This window comes from Anastrepha ludens, chromosome 3 (genome assembly GCF_028408465.1).
Source record: "Anastrepha ludens isolate Willacy chromosome 3, idAnaLude1.1, whole genome shotgun sequence".
Taxonomy (NCBI): Eukaryota; Metazoa; Arthropoda; class Insecta; order Diptera; family Tephritidae; genus Anastrepha; species Anastrepha ludens.
The window spans coordinates 40,620,806-40,633,407 of NC_071499.1; the positions used below are offsets into that span (position 1 = coordinate 40,620,806).

The 12,602-nt window shown below is 41.3% G+C and overlaps 2 protein-coding genes across 2 annotated transcripts; both read right to left on the reverse strand.

Moving 5' to 3' along the window:
• Positions 1-726: 726 nt before the first annotated feature.
• On the reverse strand, positions 727-3,438 carry LOC128857458 (uncharacterized). Its single transcript, XM_054093214.1, has one exon. It carries the CDS (start codon positions 3,436-3,438, stop codon positions 727-729), a length of 2,712 nt encoding a protein of 903 aa, XP_053949189.1.
• A 1,921-nt stretch (positions 3,439-5,359) lies between these two features.
• Positions 5,360-10,112, reverse strand: LOC128857806 (type II inositol 1,4,5-trisphosphate 5-phosphatase). The gene is made up of 10 exons (XM_054093577.1): positions 9,482-10,112; positions 9,232-9,418; positions 8,876-9,155; positions 8,644-8,817; positions 8,242-8,580; positions 7,952-8,176; positions 7,219-7,885; positions 6,972-7,158; positions 6,651-6,875; positions 5,360-6,592 (listed from the first exon to the last, which is right to left on the reverse strand). The coding sequence occupies exons 1-10, from the start codon at positions 9,680-9,682 to the stop codon at positions 6,351-6,353; spliced, it is 2,727 nt and encodes a 908-aa protein (XP_053949552.1). The 5' UTR covers positions 9,683-10,112; the 3' UTR covers positions 5,360-6,350.
• Between the last annotated feature and the right edge of the window lie 2,490 nt (positions 10,113-12,602).

Sequence of the window (12,602 nt, forward strand, 5' to 3'; positions counted from 1 at the left end):
AAAAAAGGCGCATGATTTCATACCAAAGGAGCAATAAGTCAGACTTAAGAGAGCGTTCCCACGACAGTCGGTTCTACGTTACCGGAACGACCCGGATTTATATTCGGTCAAGGACTGTCACTTCAGCAGCATTCCCCATATATACTTGTATTTATGGAAATGTTTATGCTGTTACAACAACAACAGCAACTTAAGAGAGTGCAGGAGTTGCTACGCTTGGCTGAAAGCGGTAAATTTCCGAACATTGTGTTTTCTGACGACGAATTTTTTAAAATGGAGCAATTTGTAAACTCCCAAAACGATAGAGGTTGTGAAAAAAAGTTTGTGAACAAAAAAATGGAGGGAATTGCGAATTTAACTTGTAGCGTTTATTTCGCAGTGTGTCCTCCCTCCGCTGGCTAACGACTGATTTCTGAAATCGAACCAGTCATTAACGCAGCGGCAAATTCGACGAAGGACACACTGCTGTACTCATATACAAATTAGCGCTAATTCTGTATATACGCGCTTGTACACAACTAGTATGTCAGCACAATAGGTAACGGTCAATGCAGAGTTCCTATTTCGTTGTTCCTTGTTCGCATACATATGTACAAAACGCGCATATACAGAATTAGCGGGAACTAAATACATAAAGTATAGTACAACAAATAATTTATAACTGATCAGGGTTCCCCAATATTTTTATAAGTAATCAGGGGTTCCCAACATTCCCGCCTCCGTGAATCAACCCGATTCACCATCATCAACGTCCAGAACTGCCAATTTGGAGACGGCACGGCGCTTTAATCCACTCGAAGTGCGTACGTCAGCTCGTCTGACCTCACCATCCGCTCCTGCATACAAACGTTCCACCTTGCCTCGACACCAGTCCCGACGAGATATATTGGGGTCGCATATGAAGACGAGGTCATCTATCTGCAGAGGTTTTGTTCTTTGGCACCACTTAACCCGGCGTGTCAATGTCGGAAGGTATTCCGCTATCCACCGTTTCCAAAAATGGTCCCTTAGTCGTCGAGCAAGACGCCACTGTTGTCGAAGAAAGCATTTGGTTTCCAGAACTTCGCTGGCAATCGGAGTTCGCGGTGTGTTGGCTTCACCGAGAAGGAAGTCATTTGGAGTCAGCGGCTGCTCCTGGTTGACATAGATGGGCAAGTGCGTCAACGGCCGAGAATTCACAATATTTTCCGCCTCGATTAGGAAGCAGTTGAGCGTGTGCTCCCGTGGCGACGTTTCCTTCAAAGTGCATCGTAGTACCCTCTTGACGCACTGCACCAATCGTTCCCAAGCGCCCCCCTCTGCCGGGTTGAAAGGCGAGTTAAAGATCCACTCTACGCCCCTTTGCGACAGCTCACCCTGCAGGCGATTGCAATCGAAGACTTCACTGAAGCGCTTTGCTTCCATGTCAGCACCGACGAAGTTCTTCCCATTATCGGACCTCACACGTACGGGAACGCCGCGACGATTTATAAAGTTGCGCAATACGATTATACATGAGTCAGTGCTGAGGTCATGAGCCAACTCCAGATGCACAGCCCTGACTGTCAGGCACGTAAATAACGCCACCCATCTTTTTTCGTTGGCGCGGCGAACAGTTACTGTTATCGGTCCAAAGTAATCAAGGCCCGTATAGCTGAATGGCCTGACATAAGGAGTGAGTCTATCAATCGGAAGAGGGCCCATCAATGGCGATACGGCATGGATTTTCCTTAAGCGACAAATGGCGCAATTGGCGACTATACTGCGCAGCAAACTCCTGAGGCGTGGTACCCAATAAAGGCGACGTATCTCACAAATAGTGGCTTCTAGATTTTGATGATGCATTTTGACGTGGTAGTGCATGGCGACCAGATTTGAGAAACAATGCTTTGGCGGTAGTATGATAGGGCGTCTCGCGCTTATTGGGAGCCAGCTGGCAGCTTCTATGCGTCCTCGTACCCGAAGAACACCATCTTCGTCTATATACGGCGAAAGTTGAATGAGCGAACTGGTGCGTGGCAGGTTGCGACCGCTTTCGATGTGCTGAAACTCTTCGGCGTATTCACCGCGTTGAACGAGGCGGCACAAACAAAGCTTAGCAGTCTCAACTTCTTTGGCAGTCAACCCATATCCTCGGTCTGGCGGTTTACGGCGGCGGCAAACGTCAATGAATCGCAGGACCCATGCTGTCGTTCTCACCAGTTTACTGAATGTAGAGAATCGGTTATAGTCTAGAAACGTACAGCTTACGATTGCAAGGGCGAATTTAGGACGTAGTTCCTTGTCAGCTTCCTCATGATGATTGCATGTAGAGCTCTCTGTCGGCCAATACTGCTCTTCTCGTAACAAAAATGGTGGGCCGCAGGACCAACGGGCGGATGAGCTAAAGTCGACAAAGTTATTAGCTCGAGTAGCCTCATCAGCGACATTGTGCTCGGTAGGTAGCCATCTCCAGTTTGCAGTAGTAGTTGTGGCTAATATCTCGGCGATCCGATGCTGCACAAATGGCTTATAGCGTCGATGTTCACTTCGAAGCCACTGGATCACTGTTTTGGAGTCACTCCAAATGACGCAGTCATCGATGTGCAAGGAGTGCTCCTCTCGTAGGCAATTCAGCAAACGCGTACCCAATACAGCTGCCTGAAGCTCCAATCGAGGGACCGTCAATGACTTCATTGGCGCGCATTTAGTTTTTGCAGATATAAATGCGACTTCAACCTCACCGGCGGCATTAGTTGACCTCCAGTAGGCTACCGCGGCAAAGGCATCCTCGCTGGCGTCGACGAAAACATGGAGCTGCAAAACTTCAGGTTTCCCATTTCGATAATAGTATCGAGGGACGGTATATTCGGCGACCATTGGCAGTTGTTTACGCCATCCTTCCCATGCGGTGTTTACGTTGTTTGGCAGTGGCTCGTCCCACCGGATGTCATTCTTCCACACTTCCCGCATGAGGATCTTCGCGCTCACTACAAAGTTGCTAAGAAAGCCCAGCGGGTCGAAGATCGACATGACCACACTGAGAAGTTCTCGCTTCGTCGGACGGCGCCCTCCGTCCAAAACGTTGGAATCTACGTTGTTGAATCTCAGTTTAAACCCAAAAGTGTCGGTTGATGCCTGCCAAAACAAACCGAGGACTCTGTCCACCAGTACTCCTTCTTTATTTGCTATTTGACGGATATTCCCGTCACCACTAAGTGCTTCTGTCACTCTCAACGAGTTTGACGCGAAATTACAAAGATCGAAACCGGCCATCTTATGTATTGCTCGAACTTGTTTCGTTATGTCAGCTGCTTCTTCCTCTGTGTCAAAGCTATCGACATAGTCATCGACATAATGGTAGTCCAGTATCGATTTCACGGCTCGGGTAGCACCCTTGACTTTGTTGCAATACTCCAACGCATTGATCGTCTTCACATAATTGGCGGCGCAAGGCGAACATGCTGCTCCAAAGGTCATTACGCGCATCTCATATACCTCGGGCTGTCTGGTAGTATCACCTTAGCGCCAAAGAAATCGTTGCGCACATCTGTCGTCACGTTGAACCAGCACTTGGTGAAACATCTCTTTGATGCCCCCACACACGCCCGTTGCTCCTTCCCGAAAGTGGAATAGTATAGCAGGCAAAGACCGATACTCTTGCGGACCCTTCATAAGCTGTGAATTAAGGGACACACCGTCCACCTCAGCAGCTGCGTCGAACACCATGCGTAACTTGCCTGGCTTATTTGGATTCTTCACGGCAAAATGAGGCAGGTACCATGTTCTATTGCAAGTTAAAGCGGCTTCTTCTGGCGACAGTTTTCGTGCGTAGTCCTTCATGACGTAAGAACTTATGATGCGGTTATATTCAGCGGCAAAGTCTGTATCGCGCCTCATTTTTGCTTCAACACCCGCTAATCTTTTCAAAGCCATAGAATAGCTGGCAGGTAGCTGTATGTCGGAACGTTTCCAGAGCAGACCAGTCTGGTACCTTCCTTCAACACGGCATGTAGTAGACTTCAAGATTTCCCGAGCACGGACGTCAGCTTCACTCTCCATGATAGGTGCAGCTCGAACCCCAAAGCTTTCCGTCTCGAAGTATTCAGCAACCATATTATGTAGAGATTGATCAGTGTGGCAGTTAACGAATAAGCATGATGGCAATGATGGATCGGAGTTCATTGTTGGCCCAAATACAACCCATCCTAGCTCAGTATTCGCAGCGAATGGCCCACACTTGTTTAGCTGCATTGTAGTTGACGGCAAACCGAGGTGGCAGTGGTCGAGTCCGATTAGCAGCTTTGGCTTGACTTGTGCGTATGGTTCAACTGCTTTAGGGGCTTCAAAAAATTGATTTCTTTTGCATAAATCTCTTCCCAAACTATCCAAAAATGTGTCCTCAAAATTTCAGAAGCAAATTCAAAATATTTTCGGAGTTACAGAAGAAATTGTGAGCAAGCATCAAGCAGGTGTACGAGCGGCCGGTATATATACAAAAACACTGACGCGCGATTCCTCGGTTTTTTATTTTAATGATTTTTCCTAACTGGCGGGAAAGATAGGGAAAAAGTTAAACGTCCTTTCGAAACGAGATTACATTGATTGTATTCGGAATTAAATTCTCTTCTAGTTGAACCTAAAAAACCTTAAGAAAGTTATGATTAACCCACTTTTTAAACAATCTAAAGTGAATTTGCGGCCGCCGTAGCCGAATGGGTTGGTGCGTGATTACCATTCGGAATTCACAGAGAGATAGTTGGTTCGAATCTCGGTGAAAGCAAAATTAATAAAAACATTTTTCTAATAGCGGTCGCCCCTCGGCAGGCAATGGCAAACCTCTGTGTATATTTCTGCCATGAAAAAGCTCCTCATAAAAATATCTGCCGTTCGGAGTCGGCTTGAAACTGTAGGTCCCTCCATTTGTGGAACAACATCAAGACGCACACCACAAATAGGAGAAGGAGCTCGGCCAAACCCCTAACAGAAGTGTACGCGCCAATTATTTATTTATTTATTTTTTTTAAGTGAATTTGTTTTTCCAAAAAAATAAATTTTTTTTTTAATTAGCGAAAAATCGTTGAATTTCTCACTTTTTGTTTAATTTTCGACCTGCATCTTTTCCGCCCCACGACACATGCACACTCGAGACGCCTCGGCAAAATGCTTGTGCCAGGCCAAATATTTTCATTTTGAGAAGACTGTTGAAATATATAACAATAAAACCTGAAAGTTTTGTTTCAATCGAATATTTCTTACCTTCCAAAAAAAAAAAAAACACGAAAAAATCGATTTTTTGAAGCCTCTAAAGCAGCCCCTCCCCCCTAATAAGAGGGTGTAGTCTAGAAACGCCTCAGACTTACAATTTTGTTATGACTCTGCAGCAAAAAACAAAAATTGCTTCCAGTAATAGACGTTTATTCAGATATTTTGCACTTTGTAATCATTTCACTTACACAACATTACGACAATATTAACAAACTGACAATAATTAACTATTATCGACTTATGACTAAATTGGAAACTATAAAATAAGTTTATTTATAAACGCATTGCTACGATGTGATTCTCGATTACTCTATTTTACTTTATTTATATTTAATTAACATTCGTTACAGCAAAAACATGTACACAAGGCAAAATTTTGCATTTGGCTGCAGTAAAAGCGAAACATTTTCGTGTATTTTATTTATTTTTGTAGCAGATACGAACAGGCCAAAAGTAATCAAATGTGATTAATGCACGTAATTTGTTTGTAAATGTAATTGGTAATTTGCTGGCGAACTATTTGCCACCAATGTACAAGATATGGTCCACTCTATGCACTATAGTACATATAAAGAAAGTTAAATTCTACGAATTTTTGATTTTATAAGCGCAATAGCTTCTGGCTTCCGGCATATTATTTTAAATGCTTTGCATGAAGCGTCTACGACATTACGACATTTCTGATATTATACTACTTTTTTCTTGTGTGGAAATTCGTTCAGAGCTTTAGTTCGTTTTAAGTGCTTAAAATGCAAAATATTAAGTATAATCGACGACATCAGTACGCATATGTATGTATATTAAGTCGTTAATGCACACTAATCGTTGTTAGCAAAGAAAATATAAAATCTCAACTAAAATTTCATGAGAAATGCTGATGTGTACACAAGTAGATAGCAAACAAATGACGCGGCTTGACGTATATTTGCATGCTCGTAAACACACACACATATTCAAACACATAATACAAGCTTAATATTAAATGCTAAATTGCATATAAGAACTAAAAAATGTATTATAACGCTAAGGCAAATTATTGCTCACGGTGAACTAATGGAAAAATGCACAAAAAAAAAAAAAAAAAAACTAAAACTAAACGCAAAAGCACATACAAGTACAAGTATTTAAGTCGAATCGATTGCATTGACATGATCACTTCCATCGCCGCCGCCGCCGCCGCCACCATCAGTGCCGCCAGCTCTGCCAGCGCTACTCAGCGCGCTGCTACCGATAACACCAGTTGACAGGGTGCCACCCATATCGCTGCTGATAAAGCGATGCATGAAGTCGCGGCAGCGCGTTTCACGATAAATATCGCGTCCATCGTGTGCTGTGCTGCGCAACAATACACGCCCGAATACATTAGCTGTGGGAAAATACAAGTTTATAATGTTTTATTTTTTTTTTGGAATTTTTGTACATACCAACTTGTTGCAAATTATAGTACTGTCGCTCTATGCCTTGACGCAGAAACATGCACAAATGCACGAATACATTACGCCGTGGTGAGCTAAGCAATGATATCAACTCCATTGCTTCAGCGGCCGTATTTGTTTGCAATAAATCTTCAACGAACGGATCCAGCAATGGTTTCTCTGGCAAGTCCAAGAGCATGAGCAGAGCCTCAGCAGCGGCTTGTGGCGTACCGGCTATGAGAGAAATTTACAAAAAATTCCAGTTTATGAAAGTGCGTTTTTTGAAATTAGTCTATAAGCAAACTTTGCAATTTTTAATCGGCTACTTACGAAACTCAGTATTTGACCACGCGTCCAACCAATCACGTATAGCATTAAATTGCGAGCTACGTGCATGTTTGTACTCCAGCGTTGCGAATGCTCCCTCCACTTTGTTGCCCTGCTTGTGTAAATAGTCGATCAGAAAGAAAAATTCGCGCGGCATTGTTACACGAAATTCTGGTGATTCATCGTTCATCTAAAATTAAAGAATCCAATGAAGTAAGCAAAATTTTAGGCACCTATTATGGCTAATCACCAATTCTTTGATTTGGGTTTGCGTATAATCGCTTAGCGGTCGTTCGGTTCGGCAAAGGGTTTCTACAGAAAGTCCAAAACAACTCGGCTTGTATTCACCAGTGACCGTAAGAAATATATCGGGACCATTTTTTACATGCAAAATCAAAATGTCAAAATCGAATTTCCAGTTGGTTGTACGTATTTTTTTCAATAACCCAGTGATGGAGCGGACATCGGCAAATAATTTTACGCGTATACTCTTGGTGCTGTCCGTCATTAGCATATCAGCACGCGGCTCTACCTGCAACCACTTTTCGCAAATGTCATTTAAGGGAGGGTCCTTAACCTTGAACATAAATTCCACTGGCATTGGACAGTTATTCGAGACAGTAAAATCACGCACTGCCAGCTCATTGAAACGCACCGTGCCAAAGTCAATAACGGTTTTATCAACATTTATTTGCGGTTGATTTTCATTTTCACGCTTATCGACTAGCTTCAGCACCTCCTCGTGTACGCGCTTGTAACGTTTTTCATCCTTGGTTTTTACCTTGACACGAAATATAGCATAGACGGGCTTGTGATCACTCTTTCGTATTTCCATTATGCTATTGTACGACAATTGCTCAATGCGTGCGCCTTTCCAGAGTACGCGATCACAGAAAGCTGGTGCGCGTTGCTTCTCGCTATTGTATGGACAGATAAATATGTGTTATCAATAAGATAACCTTACTAGGAGGAAACTAATGTACCTGCTGTCAAAGTTGTCTGTGCCTATATCATACTTGTAGGAGGGTCGAAATTTAATTGGACCTTCAAAATAACCTTCGAAGCAGTTACCTTTGCCCATCTCAATGCGCAACTGATCGTATTTCATAAGTATATCATAAGCGTTGGGAGCAGCGCGATTACATGGTAGTTGCAAACCAGGTGGCTCTTCAATGCGATAATTTAAGTCTCCAATCCAAAATATGTGGCTGAAGAAGATCGAACGCATCGAATGTATTCCAATTAAATTGTATTGCATGAATCTTTTACTCACTCATGGTCGTTAATGGTGCGCTTCTGATCATCATCAAATATTAATCCTCGCACGATGCCGCCATAATCTTCATTGCGTGCTTCAACGAAAGCCATATGTGCAGCTAGATGCGAGTTTACAAAACAGATATTGCCCTCGTTCAGTTGAATACTGACGGCAACGCCGCCTTTGTTGCCCAGCGTATTGAAAACGCCGCGAGCAACAGTTTTGACACGACACCGCGCTATGTATGGCCGTAATTGCTTCCGTATGATGATGGTTAGCATCATGCCGACGAGGCGCACACTGGTCAGCTCTTCATACTCGCCTTCTTTATGTAGACTCGATAGCATTTTATTTCTGTAAGTCAAACCAAATTTAGTTTAAAGTAAAGATTAAGTAAACTTATCATCCAACACTTACATCCATAGCGGATCGGGACGATTTTCACTAAACGCCGTGGCTTTTGCTGATGTATCCAACTCTTGCAAGCCAATTGCATATATATCTGCTGGTACATCGCCATTCGATAGCCATAAGTGTAATGGACATTCGCTATACGGTTTGTTATTCACATTCCACGTTCCACAATAAACTCTAATGAAACCAATTTTGATTGCTAATTGTCAAATGATATTGTTGTGTGAATACATACATAAAATCTTTAAAGACGATGTACTCATTTTCGCGCCGTTTCAACTCTTGCTTCACTTCACCAATCTGTCGATAATCATTGAGCCAGCTATAACTTAATACCGAATCTGTGGCCACTCTTGAGTGACTCATTGAGAATTTAGCTGATATGATTTGAGCATGGAACGTTTCGAAATCTGACGCGCCCTCCGCAGATATGATCGGGTAGTAGAAATATTTCACGGCCGGCTCATCGGCTGTACTGATATCGAATTGCAATTGCGATATTGAACCCTTTCTGTCTGGTAATTTTAGATTCTCACATGATTAATGAAGCTACAGTAGGGAAGCATAACGTAATAATCAATAAACACTTACCACTTCCCATTTGAAAGGTTTCATTTAACGCAAAAACCTTATCAATAGTCAAGTCGTTGACGTTGCGTGGTGGTAAACGCGCAGTTGACAATGAAAAAACTGCATAAGTCCCGCCTGCCACCGACACCACTAATGCCAACAAGCGACTGCGATGCTCTTGCCCAATGATTTGGTAGGCCTCGAAAATCTTCAAAAATTAAAGAAAGTTAGTAAACATTTTTTTGTATGAATAAACTAATTAGAGACTTACCGATAGTACTTTTTCATTGTCCTTGAATTTTCGTTGTACCACCTCAATTGTATTCACAGGCTTCTCTCCATCTCTCACATCGTTTTCTGAGACTCCACTTCGTATTAACCCTGTGCTGGACACTGCCGCCGATATAGTGGGGATACTATTTAACGACGAAAGTGTTGTAGACGTTGAACTCATCGTCGGATCACTGTTCATCTTCCCTAAAACTACTAATACCCAATTCTAACTACGACTATACCGATTTCAGCCAAGTTGTGTGGTTTCTCTTGTTACTATTTTTAGCAATTTTTACACTCCGTTTTGTTTGTTCAGAAACGTCATTGAAAAGCTAAGACTTTTGCGTCAGATCGCAAAACTTTGATTACTGCTGCGACGTCGAAAGTGTTGTGGGTGTTGTTTTACTTCCCATTGTTTAGTTTTCGTGTTCTCCGCGAATATTGATTACTGTTTGTAAATAATCAATAAAATAAGTGATTTTCCAATTCCGGATAACTTAAATTTGCTTTTGTTGCGGTATAGACATGCCAATTAACTAATTTATGCACTTTATGACACAACAAATCCAAGTTTTGCTTTGCTATGAATTTGCTGCCATCGCTGGAAACTGAATGCTGCTGAAAATTCATTGAAAAATACAAGCTGTCAAATCCAGCGTTGCCAATTGACTTTTGATTTACAAACGATATTCCAGTAAATTACGAGATTTGGATGGTCTGAGTTAAAAAACGGAATAAATATAGATTAATTCTAAATTAAAAAATGGGTACAAAAGACCTTAAGGGTTGAAGTACAAACCTCCAATAAATATAAATCTAAATTAATTATCGACAAATAGAAGAGTTGCTATTGAACGCATGTGTAATAAAAAATAAAAAAATTAATAATTGGCGGGCACACCTCTGTTGGCCGAGCGCTCCTCCTCCTATTTGTTGTGTGTGTTTCGGAGAGGGATGACTTCGAACGGCGAATGGTTCTTATGAGGAACTTTTCCATGGTACAAATACTTTCGGAGCTTTGCCAATGCCTGCCGAGTTGTGACTGCTATTAGTAATAATTTTTATTATTTGATTTTCACGCGCGGAGACTCGAATCTACGCACTCCCGAATGGTAGTCACACAGCAACTCATTCAACTCGGCGGTCGAGTTATGGTCAGATTAACCCTTAACTACAGACGGCCGGTATTTTTTACCGGTAAGCAGTTTAAATTCTTCAATTTAGTGGGATCTCTTTTAGTTACGCATTTATACGTTTATGCACCTTTTCGGGACTTAGTATAACTTTGCTTGCTGAAGTATCTGTTGTGTGCAGTGTCATTTGTTTAATTTATCACTATCTAAATTTTGTAACCGGTAAAAATTACCGGTGATCTGTCTTGACGTTTGTATATTTTTATTTCATGTTATAATTAAACTGGATAACAGTTAATTTTATGTATTTTATAACTCTGTCATTTTATTTTAGAATAAAGTCAGTCAATACGCTGATGATATTCTTATTATGGCTAAAGATAGAAACACTCTTATACGCGTCTTTAAATGTATTGATAAAGATGCAAAAGCTCTGGGACTACACGTAAATACCGAGAAAACCAAATACATGATTCGGTCAGTCAACAACACGACACGCGATGACCTAAGTATTAACAACTTTGCTTTCGAAAATATCACTGAATTTAAATACTTGGGTTTTAAACTATCAGCAGATAAAGATTCGGCGATAGCTATTAACGACAGAATCCAAGCTGCAAATAACGCCTACTACGTTAACATAAAACTATTTAAATCAAAAGATTTGTCCAGAGCACAGAAAATAAGAATGTACAAAGTACTGATACGACCCGTCCTTACATATGGTGCAGAAATATGGACGCTGAAAACAAATGATTTTCATCAGCTGATGTGCTTCGAAAGACGTATCATAAGGAAAATATATGGTCCGGTTGCAACAATAGATGGCAGCTACCGCATTCGCTACAATAATGAAATCGAAGAAATCGTTCAAGGACAAAATATAATACGTTTTATCAAAGCCCAACGAATTAGATGGATTGGGCACGTACTGCGCATGCCGAAAGAGCGAAATGCTAGGAAAGCTTTTATTTTAACACCAATTGGAGGAAGAAAAAGAGGACGCCCACGAAAGCGATGGTTAGATGACGTCGAATCAGATCTTAAGCAAATGAACGTACACAACTGGAGAGATGTAGCCATGGATAGAATAAAGTGGAGAAAAATTGTTGATGAAGCTATGGTCCACCACGGACTGTGAGGCTAAGAAGAAGAAGAAGAAAGTCATGGATGGAAGAAGTAGTCCAGGCCCTTCAAAGAGGGTTAAAATAGGAAAAGAAAATTTTGAAGGAGCTGTGGAAAGATGGCTGGAAGAAATTAATTCTGATGTAAGTGATTTAGATTCAGATTCTGACTATGTGGCAAGCGGCCATGACACTGAATCAGAAATAGAAGCAGAAGATGAGAACACTGATAATCCACCTACTGATGTATGTGAAAATATTAGCTGTTTCTATGGGAAAAATCGGTTTAAATGGTCAAAAGATCCTGCAGTACCTAAGCATACCAGAACATTGCAACATAACATTGTTGTCAAGTGCCCAGGCGTTAGAAGTCACACGGCACATGCTGCAGGTCATGAGGAAGTTTGGAACCTATTTTTTGACAAAAATATTCTTAATATCATTCTTCGTTCAACCAATGCAAAAGTTGCGAAAATAAGGCAGAGATATAAAAACGGCGAAAGCATGTCGGATCTTCGAGATTTAGATCTCTTAGAATTAAAATCATTCCTGGGATTACTAATTTAACTTCGATATTTAAATCCAACCACGAAAATATTCGATCAATTTTTGCTACGGATGGAAGTGACCGAGATATTTTCAGATACCAATATGTTTGCAATGCACCGATAGAATTTGCAAGGAATCTGGGACTTGAATTTTTGACCAAATTTACCTCTTGCAGATTTTTTTTCAAATGCATATTTTTCTGTTTTATTGTTATATTTTGTATCTGAATACGTTATCTTTTAAGTTTCTGTAATAATATGAATTCGTGTTTTGTTTAAATGTTTTTTATTGTCGTTTTTTTTACAACCTTAAA